Source organism: Oncorhynchus keta, unplaced genomic scaffold (assembly GCF_023373465.1).
Source record: "Oncorhynchus keta strain PuntledgeMale-10-30-2019 unplaced genomic scaffold, Oket_V2 Un_scaffold_6411_pilon_pilon, whole genome shotgun sequence".
Classification (NCBI taxonomy): Eukaryota; Metazoa; Chordata; class Actinopteri; order Salmoniformes; family Salmonidae; genus Oncorhynchus; species Oncorhynchus keta.
In genome coordinates, this window is record NW_026290982.1 from 187749 (window position 1) to 207548 (window position 19800).

The following is a 19800-nucleotide window of genomic DNA, read 5'->3' on the forward strand; positions in this document are numbered from 1 at the left end:
ATGATATCAACATCATACATGGATGTTAAATGGTACTTTATGGATTGGTTAAGTAGAGGCTTCTACTAACACATCCATGATATCAACATCATACATGGATGTTAAATGGTACTTTATGGATTGGTTAAGTAGAGGCTTCTACTAACACATCCATGATATCAACATCATACATGGATGTTAAATGGTACTTTATGGATTGGTTAAGTAGGCTTCTACTAACACATCCATGATATCAACATCATACATGGATGTTAAATGGTACTTTATGGATTGGTTAAGTCGGCTTCTTCTGACCCACCGCTTTCTACTACATATAATAAGACGATTAAATTATATCTTTACATTAAAAACCAAAGTCTATCAGAATTCTACTCATTCCAATAAATGTTATACCCCTTGATCTTCAAGAACAGGAAATATGGAAGTATTGATTAGCCTAATAGTTTTACCTGAGCATGACCCACCTGAGCATAGCCAGCCCTACTATGTTTATGATTTAGTTGTCATGGAGAACTGAATGGGCTCATTGATTAAAGTTGAAAAATAAATGCCTCACTCATGGAATGGCTTTGAGCACTACTGAAAAGTGCTATTTACATGTGAATAATGAATACGCTTCATTTGCTACAGGCCTATTGGTGAACTTTGTGTTGGTGACACTTTGATATCTTGATAATATGCAGCTGTTTAAAGGGCAAGTCCACAGATGGAACAATAACAAAACGACCTCCCCGCCTCTGTTTTGGTAAAAAGCTGAGGGATGGGCCTGGAGAAATGTAACCACTCTCAGATTAATAGACAGAGCTGTGGAAGCAAGGACTGACCATCCAGGATATCAACACTATTGTTTTAACCATGTTTTGAGGCTGTACAGTGTTTGATTACATTTAATGTTTACAAACATTGGAGGGAAAAAATATATATCTTGGGTTCTCATGGAGTGTGACACACACACACACACACACACACACACACCATCAGTACTAACCTAAACCAGATCCACAAGCCTCCTGCCGTCTTCATCTGTGTGTGTTCAGACAGAGGAGAAAGAGGCATTGCGTGAAGCTCTCTGAGCTGGGCAGCAGTTTGGACAGAGAGGGAGGAGGAGAAGATGATGAAGAGGAGAGAGTGTGTGTTCAGGACGGACGTGTGTATCAGCGGGAGGAGGACTGGGTTTCAGACAGCTGCACATTCTGTACCTGCCAGGTAAACACACACACACACACACACACACACACACACACACACACACACACACACACACACACACACACACACACACACACACACACACACACACACACACACACACACACACACACACACACACACACACACACACACACACACACACACGCACGCTCAACTCTTGAGTCAAGATATCTCTAGGCCCTTTTGCTTTACTACTGTGTGTGTGTGTGTTGTGTGTGTGTAGGAGGGGAAGGCAGTGTGTCGGCAGGTCACCTGTCCTCCAGTAATATGTTCCAGTCCTTCCTTCACTGAAGGGGAATGCTGCCCTGTGTGTCTGGGTGAGATATCTAAACACATTCACTTAGTCTAGTCTATTTCAAATGATTATTTCAGAAGTCATATTTAGTGAAATCAAATTGTATTCGTCACAAGCCCTGAATACAACAGGTGTAGGGTAACCCTAACCCTAACCCTAACCCTAACCCTAACCCTAACCCTAACCTTACAGTGAAATGCTTACTTACAAGCCCTTAACCAACAATACAGTTTAAAAAATACGAATAAGAATAAGAAATAAAAGTAACAAGTAGTTAAAGAGCTGCAGTAAAATAACAATAGCGAGACTATATACAGGGGGGTACTGGTACAGAGTCAACGTGGAGGCTATATACAGGGGGGTACCGGTACAGAGTCAATGTGGAGGCTATATACAGGGGGTACCGGAACAGAGTCAATGTGGAGGCTATATACAGGGGGGTACCGGTACAGAGTCAATGTGGAGGCTATATACAGGGGGGTACCGGTACAGAGTCAATGTGGAGGCTATATACAGGGGGTACCGGTACAGAGTCAATGTGGAGACTATATACAGGGGGTACCGGTACAGAGTCAATGTGGAGGCTATATACAGGGGGTACCGGTACAGAGTCAATGTGGAGGCTATATACAGGGGGTACCGGTACAGAGTCAATGTGGAGGCTATATACAGGGGGGGTACTGAGTCAATGTGGAGGCTATATACAACCGGTACAGAGTCAATGTGGAGGCTATATACAGGGGGTACCGGTACTGAGTCAATGTGGAGGCTATATACAGGGGGTACCGGTACAGAGTCAATGTGGAGGCTATATACAGGGGGTACCGGTACAGAGTCAATGTGGAGGCTATATACAGGGGGTACCGGTACAGAGTCAATGTGGAGGCTATATAGGGGGTACCGGGGGTACCGGTACAGAGTCAATGTGGAGGCTATATACAGGGGTACCGGTACAGAGTCAATGTGGAGGCTATATACAGGGGGTACCGGTACAGAGTCAATGTGGAGGCTATATACAGGGGGGTACCGGTACAGAGTCAATGTGGAGACTATATACAGGGGGGTACCGGTACAGAGTCAATGTGGAGGCTATATACAGGGGGGTACCGGTACAGAGTCAATGTGGAGGCTATATACAGGGGGTTACCGGTACAGAGTCAATGTGGAGACTATATACAGGGGGTACCGGTACAGAGTCAATGTGGAGGCTATATACAGGGGGGTACCGGTACAGAGTCAATGTGGAGGCTATATACAGGGGGTACTGGTACAGAGTCAATGTGGAGACTATATACAGGGGGTACCGGTACAGAGTCAATGTGGAGACTATATACAGGGGGTACCGGTACAGAGTCAACGTGCAGCGAAAGCACCACAAACGATTATGTTAGGTCACCACCAAGTCACGGACTGGAGAAAGACTGGAGTCACAAAAAGCACAGAGGTAAAATTAATCACTAACCTCTGATAATCTTCATCAGATGACACTCATGGGACTTCATGTTACACAATACATGTATGTTTTGTTCGATGAAGTGCATATTTATATCCAAAAATCTCATAGTACATTGGCGTGTTATGTTCAGTAGTTCCAAAACATGCAGTGATTTTGCAGAGAGCCACATCAATTCACAGAAATACTCATAATAAACATTGATAATAGATACAACTATTATACATGGAACTTTAGATAAACTTCTCCTTAATGCAACCGCTGTGTCAGATTTTTAAAAAACATTACGGAAAAAGCACACCATGCAATAATCTGAGCACGGCGCTCAGAGCCCAAACCAGCCGAAGAGATATCCGCCATGTTGTGGAGTCAACATTAGTCAGAAAGAACATTATAAATATTCACTTACCTTTGATGACCTTCATCAGAATCCATTCCCAGGAATCCCAGTTCCACAATACATTTTTGATTTCTTCGATAATGTTCATCATTTATGTCCAAATAGCTACTTTTGTTAGTGCGTTTTGTAAACAAATCCAAAGTCATGAAGCGCGTTCACTAGGAGCAGACAAAATGTCAAAAAGAATTGTTACAGTCCGTAGAAACATGTCAAACGATGTATAGAATCAATCTTTAGGATGTTTTTAACATAAATCTTCAATGATGTTCCAACCGGAGAATTCCTTTGTCTGTAGAAAAGCAATGAAACAAGAGCTAACTCTCTCATGACCGCGCATCACGAGCCCGCGGCACTCTGCCAGACACCTGACTCATTCCCCTCTCATTCAGCCCCCCTTCACGGTAGAAGCCTGAAACAACGTTCTAAAGACTGTTGATATCTAGTGGAAGCCTTAGGAAGTGCAACATGACCAATATGCCACTGTGTCTTCAATAGGGGCTGAGTTGAAAACCTACAAGCCTCAGATTTCCCACTTCCAGTTGGATTTTTTTCTCAGGTTTTTGCCTGCCATATGAGTTCTGTTATACACACAGACATCATTCAAACAGTTTTAGAAACTTCAGAGTGTTTTCTATCCAATACTACTAATAATATGCATATATTAGCACCTGGGACTGAGTAGCAGGTGGTTTACTCTGGGCACCTTATTCATCCAAGCTACTCAATACTGCCCCCCAGTCACTAAGAAGTTAAAGTGATGCAAATAGTCTGGGTGGCCATTTGATTAGATGTGCAGGAGTCTTATGGCTTGGGGGTAGAAACTGTTTAGAAGCCTCTTGGACCTAGCCTTGGCACTCCGGTACCGCTTGCCGTGCGGTGGCAGAGAGAACAGTCTATGACTAGGGTGGCTGGAGTCTTTGACAATTTTTAGGGCCTTCTTCTGACACCGCCTGTTATAGAGGTCCTGGATGGCAGGAAGCTTGGCCCCAGTGATGTACTGGGCCGTACGCACTCCCCTCTGTAGTGCTTGCAGTCGGAGGCCGAGCAATTGCCATACCAGGCAGTGATGCAACCAGTCAGGATTCTCCCGATGTTGCAGCAGTAGAACCTTTCGAAGATCTGAGGACCCATGCCAAATCGTTTTAGTTTCCTGGGGGAAAATAGGTTTTGTCGTGCCCTCTTCATGACTGTCTTGGTGTGCGTGGATCATGTTAGTTTGTTGGTGATGTGGACACCAAGGAACCTGCTCCACTACAGCCCCGTCAATGAGAATGGGGGCATGCTCGGTCCTCCTTTGCCTGTAGTCCACAATCATCTCATTTGTCTTGATCACATCGAGGGAGAGGTTGTTGTCCTTGCACCACACTGCCAGATCTCTGACCTCCTCCCTATAGGCTGTCTCATCGTTGTCGGTGATCAGACCTACCACTGTTGTGTCATCGGCAAACTTGATGATGGTGTTAGAGTCAGAGTCGTAGAGTTTGTATACATATGTGTGCGTATGTATATGTATTTGTTTGCGTGTGTTTGTGTGCATGTGTGTGCGTTTGTGTGTGTGTATAGGATTGGGAAGTGAAGATGGATGGTCCCCATGGTCGGAGTGGACGGAATGTTCGGTCACCTGTGGGCGTGGCTTCCAGCGGAGAGGGCGATCTTGTGATGATGTCTCCACGTCCTGTTCTGACTCCTCCCTCCAAACCCGCAGGTGCACCCTGGGAAGTTGTGAAAGCCGAGGTGAGTTCACCAATAACTCCTGTAGTACAGCTAGCTCCTGGAATACACATTATGGTTAGCTACGTCGTTGTATTTATTTATGATACTCTTTGAAGATGTACGGTTTCAGACATGTTAGGAAGGTGGGGTTGGGACTCTGCTGACGTTAGGCTGAAGCTCATTCCACCGTTGAGGTGTCAGGACAGAGAAGATCTTTGACTTGTCTGGGGGGAGCTGACCCTCATATGGGTGGGAGGGCCAAGAGACCAGAGGTGGCAGAATGGAACGCTCAGGTTTGGGTGTTGGGCTTTAGCAATCATTCCCCTTTTATAAAAATGTGTGTGTGTATGTGTGTGTGTGTGTGTGTGTGTGTGTGTGTGTGTGTGTGTGTGTGTGTGTGTGTGTGTGTGTGTGTGTGTGTGTGTGTGTGTGTGTGTGTGTGTGTGTGTGTGTGTAGTCCATGGGAACAGCGGCTGGGGCCTGTGGTCTCCGTGGTCTGCATGTTCTGTGTCGTGTGGTTCAGGTCTCGTTGTGCGTGTTCGACTCTGCAACTTCCCCCTCGCTCAGCGCGGGGGCAGCGGCTGCCGTGGCAACACTACAGAGACACATCCCTGTGACGCTACACCCTGTCCAAGTGAGAACACAAACAAACATTCCAGATGACTGCTATTGTTGATGTTGGATTGACTGATACACTGTCTGTGTGATTATAGTTGTCGGGGTCTGGGGACCGTGGTCTTCCTGGTTACCATGCAGTGTGTCGTGTGGCAGTGGGCTGATGATTCGTCAGCGGGAGTGTTCTAACCCCGCCCCCCGGCATGGAGGCAGGAACTGTGTGGGAGAGACGGCCGACTACGCAGCCTGCAATACACAACCCTGTCCAATAGGTAGCATACATAGGATGACAGAGAGGGCCAAGAACCATTATTCCACTGACAACATAGTTGCGAACAGGAACAATCCAAGCAAACTATGGAAGTTTTTGAAACAGTTAGGATACAGTACAGATCATTTATCCATAACAGTCTAAACTAACATATGGAATTGTTTTAAGATTGTCATACCAAGGATAATTTAGCTATTTGATTTGGAATTTTAGGACCCCTTTAGTAGAAAAAAAAACATGTAAAAAATGATTTGATGAAACATTGATTTTGGCCTTTCTGCTAAAATCAAATCAAATGTTATCGGTCACTTACACATATTTAGCAGATGTTATTACGGCTAAAAGCTTGTGTTCCTAGTGTAACGGTTTTCTTCCTGGGAAGGAGAGGAGGACCAAAATGCAGCGTGGTTATTGTTAAGCATCTTTAATAAAGACGAAAACACTATACAAATACAAAATACGAAAACGTCAATCAAATGTAGACCGCATTATCTACCAAGGGCATTCTCTTCAATTATAATCACTGCCGTATATATTCCCCCCAAGCAGACACATCGATGGCTCTGAACGAACTTTATTTGACTCTTTGCAAACTGGAATCCATATATCCTGAGGCTGCATTCATTGTAGCTGGGGATTTTAACAAGGCTAATCTGAAAACAAGAATCCCTCAATTTTATCAGCATATCAATTTTGCAACCAGGGCTGGAAAAACCTTGGATCATTGCTATTCCAACTTCCGCGACGCATATAAGGCCCTGCCCCGCCCTCCTTTCGGGAAAGCTGACCACGACTCCATTTTGTTGATCCCTGCCTACAGACAGAAACTAAAACAAGAAGCTCCCACGCTGAGGTCTGTTCAACGCTGGTCCGACCAATCTGATTCCACACTCCAAGACTGCTTCCATCACGTGGACTGGGATATGTTCCGTATTGCGTCAGACGACAACATTGACGAATACGCTGATTCGGTGTGCGAGTTCATTAGAACGTGCGTTGAAGATGTAGTTCCCATAGCAACGATTAAAACATTCCCAAACCAGAAACCGTGGATTGATGGCAGCATTCGCGTGAAACTGAAAGCGCGAACCACTGCTTTTAATCAGGGCAAGGTGACTGGAAACATGACCGAATACAGTGTAACTATTCCCTCCGCAAGGCAATCAAACAAGCTAAGCGTCAGTATAGAGACAAAGTAGAATCTCAATTCAACGGCTCAGACACAAGAGGTATGTGGCAGGGTCTACAGTCAATCACGGACTACAAGAAGAAACCCAGCCCAGTCACGGACCAGGATGTCTTGCTCCCAGGCAGACTAAATAACTTTTTTGCCCGCTTTGAGGACAATACAGTGCCACTGACACTGCCCACAACTAAAACATGCGGACTCTCCTTCACTGCAGCCGACGTGAGGAAAACATTTAACATCTCTCTCCTCCTCAAAGTGGAGGAGTCTCTGTCAGTCTCTCTCCTCCTCAAAGTGGAGGAGTCTCTGTCAGTCTCTCTCCTCCTCAAAGTGGAGGAGTCTCTGTCAGTCTCTCTCCTCCTCAAAGTGGAGGAGTCTCTGTCAGTCTCTCTCCTCCTCAAAGTGGAGGAGTCTCTGTCAGTCTCTCTCCTCCTCAAAAGTGGAGGAGTCTCTGTCAGTCTCTCTCCTCCTCAAAGTGGAGGAGTCTCTGTCAGTCTCTCTCCTCCTCAAAGTGGAGGAGTCTCTGTCAGTCTCTCTCCTCCTCAAAGTGGAGGAGTCTCTGTCAGTCTCTCTCCTCCTCAAAGTGGAGGAGTCTCTGTCAGTCTCTCTCCTCCTCAAAGTGGAGGAGTCTCAGTCAGTCTCTCTCCTCCTCAAAGTGGAGGAGTCTCTGTCAGATCAAGGTTGGTCTTGTTCATCAGATTGTCCACAGTATGGTCCCCAAGCACCTTGAAACAACTTTAACTTGGTCAGGGATAACAATAACTATTCCACTAGAAGGAATGAAACCAACACTGTTCCTTTTAGATTTCAGAGTGGTATGCCAAAGATACCTTTTGTACTCACCTGTCATTCTTTGGAATAGTCTTCAAAAATAACTTGAAATTCATAAACTCCATGGTCGGTTTCAAGTTCTCAATGAAAATAATCTCTAAATAGTAGCATGTGTGAAAAGAGAGGAGTATGCCTACAGTATGTGGGAAAAAATGTCTACTGTGTTGTCTATTGTGTAGAAGTTATTGCCGTATGAATATTAGGGATTGACTGTTGAATATATTAGGGCTGAATAAGACAAGGGTGACGTACCTGTCCAGAGTTGGTTATTATGGAACTCAATTATATTTCTGTCATTGTTTGTGTCCACTACCACTGGAGCGCTCTTGTCTGTTTTAACATTTTATAGTCAATTCTACCAATCATCCTCTTTGGCCCTCCTCTCTCTCTCTGTGTAGACAGCTGTCTTTCTAGGCCCTGCTTCCCTGGGGTCTCCTGCCACTCTGAGACTGATGGCTCATGGGAATGTGGGTCCTGTCCACTGGGTTACCATGGAAATGGCTCTGTCTGTGAAGACCAGGATGAAGTAAATACACACACACACACACACACACACACACACACACACACACACACACACACACACACACACACACACACACACACACACACACACACACACACACACACACACACACACACACACACACACACACACACACACACAACCTCTATCTCTGTGTGTGTAGTGTGTGTTGCAGGGTGTGTGTGACCTTACTCCTGTCCTACAGTGTGTGTTGCAGGGTGTGTGTGTAACCTCTTTCCTGTCCTGTAGTGTGTGTTGCAGGGTGTGTGTGACCTTACTCCTGTCCTACAGTGTGTGTTGCAGGGTGTGTGTGACCTTTCTCCTGTCCTACAGTGTGTGTTGCAGGGTGTGTGTGATCTTTCTCCTGTCCTACAGTGTGTGTTGCAGGGTGTGTGTGACCTTTCTCCTGTCCTACAGTGTGTGTTGTAGGGAGTGTGTGTGACCTCTCTCCTACAGTGTGTGTTGCAGGGTGTGTAACCTCTCTCCTGTCCTACAGTGTGTGTTGCAGGGTGTGTAACCTCTCTCCTGCAGTGTGTGTTGCAGGGTGTGTGTAACCTCTCTCCTGTAGTGTGTGTTGCAGGGTGTGTGTATAACCTCTCTCCTGTAGTGTGTGTTGCAGGGTGTGTGTATAACCTCTCTCCTACAGTGTGTGTTGCAGGGTGTGTGTGTAACCTCTCTCCTGCAGTGTGTGTTGCAGGGTGTGTGTAACCTCTCTCCTACAGTGTGTGTTGCAGGGTGTGTGTGTAACCTCTCTCCTGTCCTGTAGTGTGTGTTGTAGGGTGTGTAACCTCTCTCCTGTAGTGTGTGTTGCAGGGTGTGTGTATAACCTCTCTCCTACAGTGTGTGTTGCAGGGTGTGTGTGTAACCTCTCTCCTGTAGTGTGTGTTGTAGGGTGTGTAACCTCTCTCCTGTCCTGTAGTGTGTGTTGTAGGGTGTGTAACCTCTCTCCTGTCCTGGAGTGTGTGTTGTAGGGTGTGTATAACCTCTCTCCTGTCCTGTAGTGTGTGTTGTAGGGTGTGTAACCTCTCTCCTGTCCTGTAGTGTGTGTTGCAGGGTGTGTATAACCTCTCTCCTGTCCTGTAGTGTGTGTTGTAGGGTGTGTAACCTCTCTCCTGTCCTGTAGTGTGTGTTGCAGGGTGAGTGTAACCTCTCTCCTGTAGTGTGTGTTGCAGTGTGTGTGTATAACCTCTCTCCTGTCCTGTAGTGTGTGTTGCAGGGTGTGTGTGTAACCTCTCTCCTGTCCTGCAGTGTGCGTTGCAGGGTGTGTATAACCTCTCTCCTGTAGTGTGTGTTGCAGGGTGTGTGTGTGACAGAGTGTGTGAACACAGACCCAGGGTTCCACTGTCACCCCTGCCCCCCCCGATATCACGGCAACCAACCCTACGGTCTCGGACTGGAAGACGCCAAAAACACCAAACAGGCCAGTGGTGGTGTGGGGTGGGGTGGTGTGTAGTGTGGGGTGGTGTGGTGTGTAGTGTGGTGGTGTGTGGTGTGGGGTGGTGTGGTGTGTAGTGTGGGGTGGGGTGGTGTGGGGTGGTGTGGTGTGGTGTGGAGTGTGGTGGTGTGTAGTGTGTTGTGGTGTGTTGTGGTGTGGGGTGTGGTGTGGGGTGGGGTGGTGTGGTGTGTAGTGTGGGGTGGGGTGGTGTGGGGGCGGTGTGGTGTGGTGTGGGGTGTGGTGGTGTGTAGTGTGGTGTGTTGTGGTGTGGGGTGTGGTGTGGGGTGGTGTGGTGTGTTGTGTGGGGTGGGCTGGTGTGGGGTGGTGTGGAGTGTGGTGGTGTGTAGTGTGGTGGTGTGTAGTGTGGTGTGTTGTGGTGTGTTGTGGTGTGTGGTGTGGGGTGTGGTGTGTGGTGTGTGGTGTGGGTGTGGTGGTATGTTGTGTGGTGTGGGGTGGTGTGGTGTGGAGTGTGGGGTGGGCTGGTGTGGGGTGGGTGGGTGTGGTGTGGGTGTGGTGGTGTGTAGTGTGGTGTGTTGTGGTGTGTGTGGTGTGTTGTGGTGTGGGGTGTGGTGTGGTGGTGTGTGGTGTGGGTGTGGTGTGTGGTGTGTGGTGTGTGGTGTGGTGGTGTGTGTGGTGGTGTTGTGTGTGTGGTGTGGTGGTGTGGTGGTGTGGTGTGGGGGTGTGGTGTGGTGTGTGGTGTGTGGGGTGGTGTGGTGTGGTATGGGGTGGTGTGGTGTGTGGTGTGTGTGTGTGGTGTGGGGTGGGGTGGTGTGGGGTGTGGTGTGGGGTGGGGGTGTGTGGGGTGTGGTGTGGTGGTGGGTGTGTGGTGGGGTGGTGTGGGTGTGGTGTGGGGTGGTGTGGTGTGGTGTGTGGTGTGTGGTGTGGTGTGGGGTGGTGTGGTGTTGTGGGTGGTGGGGTGGTGTGGTGGTGTGGTGGTGTGTGGGGTGGTGTGGTGTGTGGTGGGGTGGTGTGGGTGGTGTGGTGTGGAGTGTGGGGTGTGGGTGGGGTGTGGTGTGTGGGGTGGTGTGTTGTGGTGGGGTGGTGTGTGGGTGTGGTGTGGGGTGAGGTGTGTGGGTGTGGTGGTGTGGTGTGGTGTGTTGTGTGGGGTGGGGTGGTGTGGGGTGTGGTGTGGAGTGTGGTGGTGTGGGTGGGGTGGTGTGGGGTGGTGTGTGGGGTGGTGTGGTGTGTGGTGTGGGGTGGGGTGGTGTGGGGTGTGGTGGGTGGTGGTGTGGTGTGGGGTGGGGTGGGGTGGTGTGGGGGTGTGGTGGTGGTGTGTGGTGTGTGGGTGGGGTGGGGTGGTGTGGGGTGGTGTGGTGTGGGGTGGTGGTGGTGTGGGGGAGGTGGTGTGGGGTGGTGTGTGTTGTGTGGTGTGTTGTGTGGGGTGGGGTGGTGTTGGGTGGTGTGGTGTGGAGTGTGGTGGTGTGGGTGGGGTGTGGTGTGGGGTGTGTGTGGTGGTGGGGTGTGGTGGTGTGGGGTGGGGGTGGGGTGTGGTGGTGTGTGGTGGGGTGGTGTGGTGGGGTGGTGTGGGGTGTGGTGTGGGGTGGGGTGTGTGGTGTGGTGTGTGGGGTGGTGTGGTGTGGTGTGGGGTGGTGTGGGGTGGTGTGGTGTGTGGTGTGGGTGGTGGTGTGTTGTGGGTGTGGTGTGTGGTGTGGGGTGGTGGTGTGTGGTGTGTGTGTGGGGTGTGGGTGGTGTGGGGTGGTGTGGTGTGGAGTGGGGTGTGGTGTGGTGTGGGGTGGTGTGGGGTGTGGTGTGGTGTGTGGTGTGGTGGTGTGTTGGGGTGTGGTGTGGTATGGGGGTGGTGTGGGGGGGTGTGTGGTGTGTGGTGTGGGGTGGTGGTGTGGTGTGGGGAGGGTGGTGTGGGGGTGTGGTGGTGTGTGGGGTGGTGGGGTGGTGTGGGGTGGTGTGGTATGTGGGTGGTGGTGGAGTGGGTGGTGTGGTGTGTGGTGGGGTGGTGTGGTGTGTGGTGTGTGGTGGTGGTGTGGGTGTGGTGGTGGGTGTGGTGGGGGTGGGGTGGTGTGGGGTGTGGTGGTGTGTGGTGGTGGTGTGGTGTGGTGGTGTGGGTGGTGTGGTGTGGGGTGGTGTGGGTGTGGGGTGGGGTGGTGTGGGGTGTGGTGGTGTGGGGTGGTGTGGTGGTGTGGGGTGGTGTGGTGGTGGTGGGGTGTGGTGTGGGGTGCGGTGTGGTGTGGTGTGGTGTGGGGTGGTGTGGGGTGGGGTGGTGTGGGGTGGTGGTGTGGAGTGTGGTGTGGGTGTGGTGGTGTGGGGTGGTGTGGTGGTGTGGTGTGGTGTGGTGTGGTGGTGTGGGTGGTGTGGGTGGGGTGGTGTGGGTGTGGTGGTGTGGTGTGGTGTGGTGTGGTGTGGTGTGGGTGGTGTGGTATGGGGTGGTGTGGTGTGGTGGGTGGTGTGGTGGTGTGGGGTGTGGTGGTGTGGTGTGGTGTGGTGTGGTGGTGTGTGGTGTGGTGGTGTGGGTGTGGTGGTGGGGTGGTGTGGGGGTGGTGTGGGGTGGTGTGGTGGGGTGTGGTGTGGGGTGGTGTGGGGTGTGTGGTGGTGGTGGTGTGGAGTGTGGTGGTGTGGGTGTGGTGTGGGGTGTGGTGGTGTGTGTGGTGTGGTGTGGGGGTGGTGTGGTGTAGTGGTGTGGAGTGTGGTGTGGGGTGGTGTGGTGTGTGGTGTGGTGGTGTGGGGTGTGGTGTGGGGTGGTGTGGAGTGTGGTGTGGGGTGTGGTGGTGTGTGGTGTGGTGGTGTGGAGTGTGGTGGTGTGGGTGTGGTGTGGGGTGGTGTGGTGTAGTGGTGTGGAGTGTGGTGGTGTGGAGTGTGGGGTGTGGTGGTGTGGGGGTGTGGTGTGGGGTGGTGGGGTGTGGTGTGTGGTGGTGTGGGGTGTGGTGTGGGGTGGTGTGGTGTGGGGTGTGGTGTGGTGTGTGGTGGGGTGTGGTGGTGTGTGGTGTGGTGGTGTGGGTGTGGTGGTGTGGGTGTGGTGTGTGGGTGTGGTGGTGTGTGGGGTGGGGTGGTGTGGGGTGGTGTGGTGTGGTGTGGGTGGGGTGGTGTGGGGTGGTGTGTGGTGGTGTGGTGGGTGTGGTGTGGTGTGTGTGGTGTGGGGTGTGGTGTGGGGTGGGTGTGGTGTGTAGTGTGGGGTGGGTGGTGGTGTGTGGTGTGGGGTGGGGGGTGTGGGGTGTGGTGTGTGGTGTGGTGTGGTGTGGGTGGTGTGGTGTGGTTTGGGTGTGGGGTGGTGTGTGTGGTGGTGGGTGGTGGTGTGGAGTGTGGTGGTGTGGAGTGTGGTGGTGTGTGTGGTGTGTGATGTGGTGGTGTGGTGGTGGTGTGGAGTGTGGTGTGAGTGTGTGGTGTGGGGTGTGGGTGGTGGTGTGGTGTGTGGTGTGTGTGGTGGTGTGGGGTGTGGTGTGGGGTGGTGGTGTGTGTGTGGGGTGGTGTGTGGTGTGGGGTGGTGTGGTGGTGTGGGTGTGGTGGTGTGTGTGTGTGGTGTGGTGTGGTGTGGTGTGGGGTGGTGTGGTGTGTGGTGTGGGTGTGGGTGTGGTGTGTGGGTGTGGTGGTGGGGTGTGGGGGGGTGTGGGGTGGGGTGGTGTGGGGTGGTGTGGTGTGTGGTGTGGTGGTGTGGGTGTGGGGTGTGTGTGTGTGGGGTGGGGTGGTGTGTGGTGTGGTGTGTGTGGTGTGTGTGTGTGGGGTGTGGTGGTGGTGTGGTGTGTGTGTGTGGTGTGGTGTGGGGTGTGGTGTGGTGTGTGTGTGGTGTGGTGGTGTGGTGTGGGTGTGTGGGGTGGTGGTGTGGTGTGGTGTGTGTGTGTGTGGGGTGTGTGGGATGGGGTGGGGTGGGGTGGTGTCGTGTGTGTGTGGTGTGGTGTGGGGTGGTGTGGTGTATGTGGTGGGGTGGTGTGGTGTGTGTGTTTTGACTGTAAGTGTGTGTTGTAATTATAAGTGTGTTTCTGTGTTTAGGTCTGTGAGCCCCACAACCCCTGTGTGGTGTGGTGTGGTGTGTGGTGTGTGGTGTGGTGTGTGGTGTGTGGTGTGGTGTGTGTGTTTTGACTGTAAGTGTGTGTTGTAATTATAAGTGTGTTTCTGTGTCTAGGTCTGTGATCCCCACAACCCCTGTGTGGTGTGGTGTGGTGTGGTGTGTGGTGGTGTGGTGTGGTATGTGGTGTGGTGTGGTGTGGGGTGGTGTGGTGTGGTGTGGTGGTGTGGTGTGTGGTGTGTGGTGGTGTGGTGTGGTGTGGTGTGGTGTGTGGTGTGTGGTGTGGTGTGTGGTGTGGTGTGGTGTGTGTGTTTTGACTGTAAGTGTGTGTTGTAATTATAAGTGTGTTTCTGTGTCTAGGTCTGTGAGCCCCACAACCCCTGTGTGGTGTGGTGTGGTGTGGTGTGTGTGTTTTGACTGTAAGTGTGTGTTGTAATTATAAGTGTGTTTCTGTGTTTAGGTCTGTGAGCCCCACAACCCCTGTAAAGATCACACACACCGTTGCAGTCAGCATGCGGAGTGTGTGTACCTGGGCGTGGCGTCTGAAACTGTGTATCGGTGTGTGTGTGGCGTTGGCTTCGCTGGGGACGGCTTCCTGTGTACGGAAGATTCTGACCTAGATGGCTGGCCCAATCATATCCTTCCCTGCCACCACAACACAACCTACCACTGTCTACAGGTACACACTAACACACACTTAGGCACACACCCAGGCACACACACATAATGCATCACACACACACTCACACACATAAAGCATCACTCACACACTCACTCACACACACAATACACACAATACATAACTCATACACACTCACACACACAAAAATAACTAATTCACACACACACACACACACACACACACACACACACACACACACACACACACACACACACACACACACACACACACACACACACACACACACACACACAACTCATACACACACACACACACACACAACTGTATACGCTTAAGATTCACTTCGAAATAGGACATCCGTCTATGTACCGAGGATGTAGGGGGATACCTTTTAAACCTGCCACTAGGGGCAACAGTGAGCACTATTACCATCAAGTAGGTTAGGAGTTTACTAGGCCGTTGTGGACGGGGATGGCGGATGTGTGTACAGATAGACAGAACACTTCCACGTCCCACCACTGGGGAGCAGCATACACTAGGCCAGGTGCTGAGAGGGACAGTCAGTAATTGGTCACAGGTGTGAGAGAATGGGATTGGCTTTTCTATGAATTATTATTATTATTATTATTATCATATTATTATTATTATTGGACTGGCCTAGCTATCCCTGGACCGTGGTTAGCTGTCTCCTAGCTATCCCTGGACCATGGTTAGCTGTCTCCTAGCTATCCCTGGACCATGGTTAGCTGTCTCCTAGCTATCCCTGGACCGTGGTTAACTGTCTCCTAGCTATCCCTGGACCGTGGTTAGCTGTCTCCTAGCTATCCATGGACCGTGGTTAACTGTCTCCTAGCTATCCCTGGACCGTGGTTAGCTGTCTCCTAGCTATTCCTGGACCGTGGTTAGCTGTCTCCTAGCTATCCCTGGACCGTGGTTAGCTGTCTCCTAGCTATCCCTGGACCGTGGTTAGCTGTCTCCTAGCTATCCCTGGACCGTGGTTAGCTGTCTCCTAGCTATCCCTGGACCGTGGTTAGCTGTCTCCTAGCTATCCCTGGACCGTGGTTAGCTGTCTCCTAGCTATCCCTGGACCGTGGTTAGCTGTCTCCTAGATATCCCTGGACCGTGGTTAACTGTCTCCTAGCTATCCCTGGACCGTGGTTAACTGTCTCCTAGCTATCCCTGGACCGTGGTTAACTGTCTCCTAGCTATCCCTGGACCGTGGTTAACTGTCTCCTAGCTATCCCTGGACCGTGGTTAACTGTCTCCTAGCTATCCCTGGACCGTGGTTAACTGTCTCCTAGCTATCCCTGGACCGTGGTTAACTGTCTCCTAGCTATCCCTGGACCGTGGTTAGCTGTCTCCTAGCTATCCCTGGACCGTGGTTAGCTGTCTCCTAGCTATCCCTGGACCGTGGTTAGCTGTCTCCAAGCTATCCCTGGACCGTGATTAACTGTCTCCAAGCTATCCCTGGACCATGGTTAGCTGTTTCCTAGCTATCCCTGGACCGTGGTTAGCTTTCTCCTAGCTATTCCTGGACCATGGTTAGCTGTCTCCTAGCTATCCCTGGACCGTGGTTAACTGTCTCCTAACTATCACTTGACCGTGGTTAGCTGTCTCCTAGCTATCCCTTGACTGTGGTTAGCTATCTCCTAGCTATCCCTTGACCGTGGTTAGCTGTCTGCTAGCTATCCCTTGACTGTGTTTAGCTATCTCCTAGCTATCCCTGGACCGTGGTAAACTGTCTCCTAGCTATCCCTGGACCGTGGTTTGCTGTCTCCTAGCTATCCCTGGACCGTGGTTAACTGTCTCCTAGCTATCCCTGGACCATGGTTAGCTGTCTCCTAGCTATTCCTGGACCATGGTTAGCTGTCTCCTAGCTATTCCTGGACCATGGTTAACTGTCTCCCAGCTATCCCTGGACCGTGGTTTGCTGTCTCCTAGCTATCCCTGGACCGTGGTTAACTGTCTCCTAGCTATCCCTGGACCGTGGTTAGCTGTCTCCTAGCTATTCCTGGACCGTGGTTTGCTGTCTCCTAGCTATCCCTGGACCGTGGTTAGCTGTCTCCTAGCTATTCCTGGACCATGGTTAGCTGTCTCCTAGCTATCCCTGGACCGTGGTTAGCTGTCTCCTAGCTATTCGTGGACCATGGTTAGCTGTCTCCTAGCTATTCCTGGACCATGGTTAGCTGTCTCCTAGCTATTCCTGGACCATGGTTAGCTGTCTCCTAGCTATTCCTGGACCATGGTTAGCTGTCTCCTAGCTATTCCTGGACCATGGTTAGCTGTCTCTAGCTATTCCTGGACCATGGTTAACTGTCTCCCAGCTATCCATGAACCAGGGTTAGCTGTCTCTAACTATTCCTGGACCACGGTTAACTGTCTCCCAGCTATCCATGAACCAGGGTTAGCTGTCTCTAGCTATCCATGAACCAGGGTTAGCTGTCTCCTAGCTATTCCTGGACCATGCTTAACTGTCTCCCAGCTATCCATGAACCAGGGTTAGCTTTCTCCTAGCTATCCATGAACCAGGGTTAGCTGTCTCCTAGCTATTCCTGGACCATGCTTAGCTGTCTCCTAGCTATCCATGAACCAGGGTTAGCTGTCTCCTAGCTATTCCTGGACCATGGTTAGCTGTCTCCTAGCTATCCCTGGACCGTGGTTAACTGTCTCCCAGCTATCCATGAACCAGGGTTAGCTGTCTCCTAGGTACAGTGCCTTGCAAAAGTATTCACCCCCTTGGCATTTTTACTATGTTGTTGCATTACAACCTGTAATTTCAATGTATTTGGATTTCATGGAATGGACCTACACAAAATAGTCCAAAATGGTGAAGTGAAAAATATTACTTGTTTCCAGAACGTCAACAAAAAGTATATGTATTCACCCCCTTTACTATGAAGCCCCTAAATCAAATCTGGTGCAACCAAATACCTTCAGAAGTCACATAACTAGTTAAATAAAGTCCACCTGTGTGCAATCTAACTGTCACAGGATCTCAGTATATATACACCTGTTCTGAAATGCCCCAGAGTCTGCAACACCACTAAGCAAGGGGCACCACCAAGCAAGTGACACCATGAAGACCAAGGAGCTCACCAAACAGGTCAGGGACAACGTTGTGGAGATGTACAGATCAGGGTTGGGGTATAAAAAAATATCAGAAACTTTGAACATCCCACTGAGCACCATTAATCCATTATTAAAGAATGGAAAGCATATGGCACAACAACAAACCTGCCAAGAGAGGGCCGTCCTCCAAAACTCACGTACCAGGCAAGGAGGGTGGGCATTAAACAGAGAGACAACAAAGAGACCAAAGATAACCCTGATGGATCTGCAAAGCTCCACAGCGGAGACTGGAGTATCTGTCCGTAGGACCACTTTAAGCCGTACACTCCACAGAGCTGGGCTTTACAGAAGAGTGTGTCCAGAAAAAAGCCATTGTTTAAAGAAAAAAATAAACAAACACATTTGGTGTTTTCCAAAAGGCATGTGGGAGACTCCCCAAACATATGGAAGAAGGTACTCACGTCAGGTGAGACTAAAATGTAGCTTTTTTGGCCATCAAGGAAAACGCTATGTCTGGGGCAAATCCCACACCTCTCATCGCCCCAAGAACACCATCCCCACAGTGAAGCATGGTAGTGGCAGCATCATGCTGCGGGGGTGTTTTTCATTGGCAGGGACTGGGAAACTGGTCAGAATTGAAGGAATGATTGATGGCGCTAAATACAGGGAAATTCTTGAGGGAAACCTGTTTCAGTCTTCCAGAGATTTGAGACTGGGACGGAGGTTCACCTTCCAGCAGGACAATGACCCTAAGCATACTGCTAAAGCAACACAACACGTGGTTTAAGGGGAAACATTCAAAAGCCCAGATCTCAATCCAATTGAGAAGCTGTGGCATGACTTGAACTTGAAGGAGCTGGAGTAGATTGGTCTTGAAGAGTGGGCAAAAATCCCAGTGGCTAGATGTGCCAAGAGACTTTTTTATTTTTTTATTTTTTAACCTTTATTTAACCAGGCAAGTCAGTTAAGAACAAATTCTTATTTTCAATGACGGCCTGGGGACAGTGGGTTAACTGCCTGTTCAGGGGCAGAACGACAGATTTGTACCTTGTCAGCTGGGGGGTTTGAACTCACAACCTTCCAGTTACTAGTCCAACGCTCTAACCACTAGGCTACCCTGCCGCTGTAATTGCTGCAAAAAGTGTCTCTACAAAGTATTGACTTTGGGGGGTGAATAGTTATGCACGCTCAAGTTTTCAGTTTTTTTGTCTTATTTCTTGTCTGTTTCACAATGAGAAATATTGTGCATCTTCAAAGTGGTAGGCATGTGTTAATCAAATGATACAAACCCCCCAAACCCCCCATTTTAATTCCAGGTTGTAAGGCAACAAAAATGACAAGGGGGTGAATACTTTTGCAAGCCGCTGTACGTGTGTCTAACACCATGCTGGGCTCACTGCTACTTACGGCCATGTAAAATAGACAGGTTATGGAACAGTTAGTCAAGCCCAGAACCCCTACAATAACATTTGATTGATTTGATTGCATATATAATAACTGAGCTGTATTGTGATTGGCTAACAGGATAACTGCCCCGCCCTGCCAAACTCCGGACAGGAAGACCTTGACAATGATCGCCTTGGAGATGCCTGTGACCCTGATGACGACAACGACGATGTCTTCGATGAGAGGGTGAGGGTGAGGCTTTGTGTGTGTGTTTCTGTGTGTGTGTTTATTCCATTGTGTGTATGCTCCCTAGGATAACTGCCCTGGACACTACAACCCCCGTCAGTTTGACTCTGACAGAGATGGAGTTGGAGACCGCTGTGATAACTGTCCCTTCACCCCCAACCCTTCACAGACTGATACAGACAGCAACGGAGAGGGAGACGCCTGCAGTATCGACATGGATGGAGACGGTTTGTTTGGTTTGTTTGTGTTTGTTTGTGTTTGTGTGTGTGTGTGTGTGTGTGTGTGTGTGTGTGTGTGTGTGTGTGTGTGTGTGTGTGTGTGTGTGTGTGTGTGTGTGTGTGCAGGGTTGGGTAGGTTACTTTCTAAATGTTATTTGTTAGAAGTTACCAGTCCAAAATTGTCGTCTGTAAACTAACTTTAGATTACCCAACCTCACTAAACTTAATCTTATTACTTTCAGTTACTTTTGGATACTTCCCCCTTAACAGGAGTCGACGAAGACACAAGGGATCCATCAAATGCATTTGGTGTCATCATAGTGGTCTCTGATTGGTGGTCATCATTTGG

The 19800-nt window shown here is 50.1% G+C and overlaps 1 protein-coding gene across 1 annotated transcript; it reads left to right on the forward strand.

Moving 5' to 3' along the window:
* Positions 1 to 677: 677 nt before the first annotated feature.
* LOC127929309 (thrombospondin-2-like) lies at positions 678 to 19469 on the forward strand (the record flags this gene model as incomplete). Its single annotated transcript, XM_052517285.1, has 11 exons — positions 678 to 694; positions 1038 to 1206; positions 1436 to 1529; positions 4924 to 5094; positions 5531 to 5707; positions 5787 to 5960; positions 8375 to 8502; positions 9788 to 9922; positions 14350 to 14568; positions 19126 to 19233; positions 19301 to 19469. Coding segments are annotated over exons 1-11 (1561 nt in total), but the record flags the coding sequence as incomplete, so codon positions are not given.
* Between the last annotated feature and the right edge of the window lie 331 nt (positions 19470 to 19800).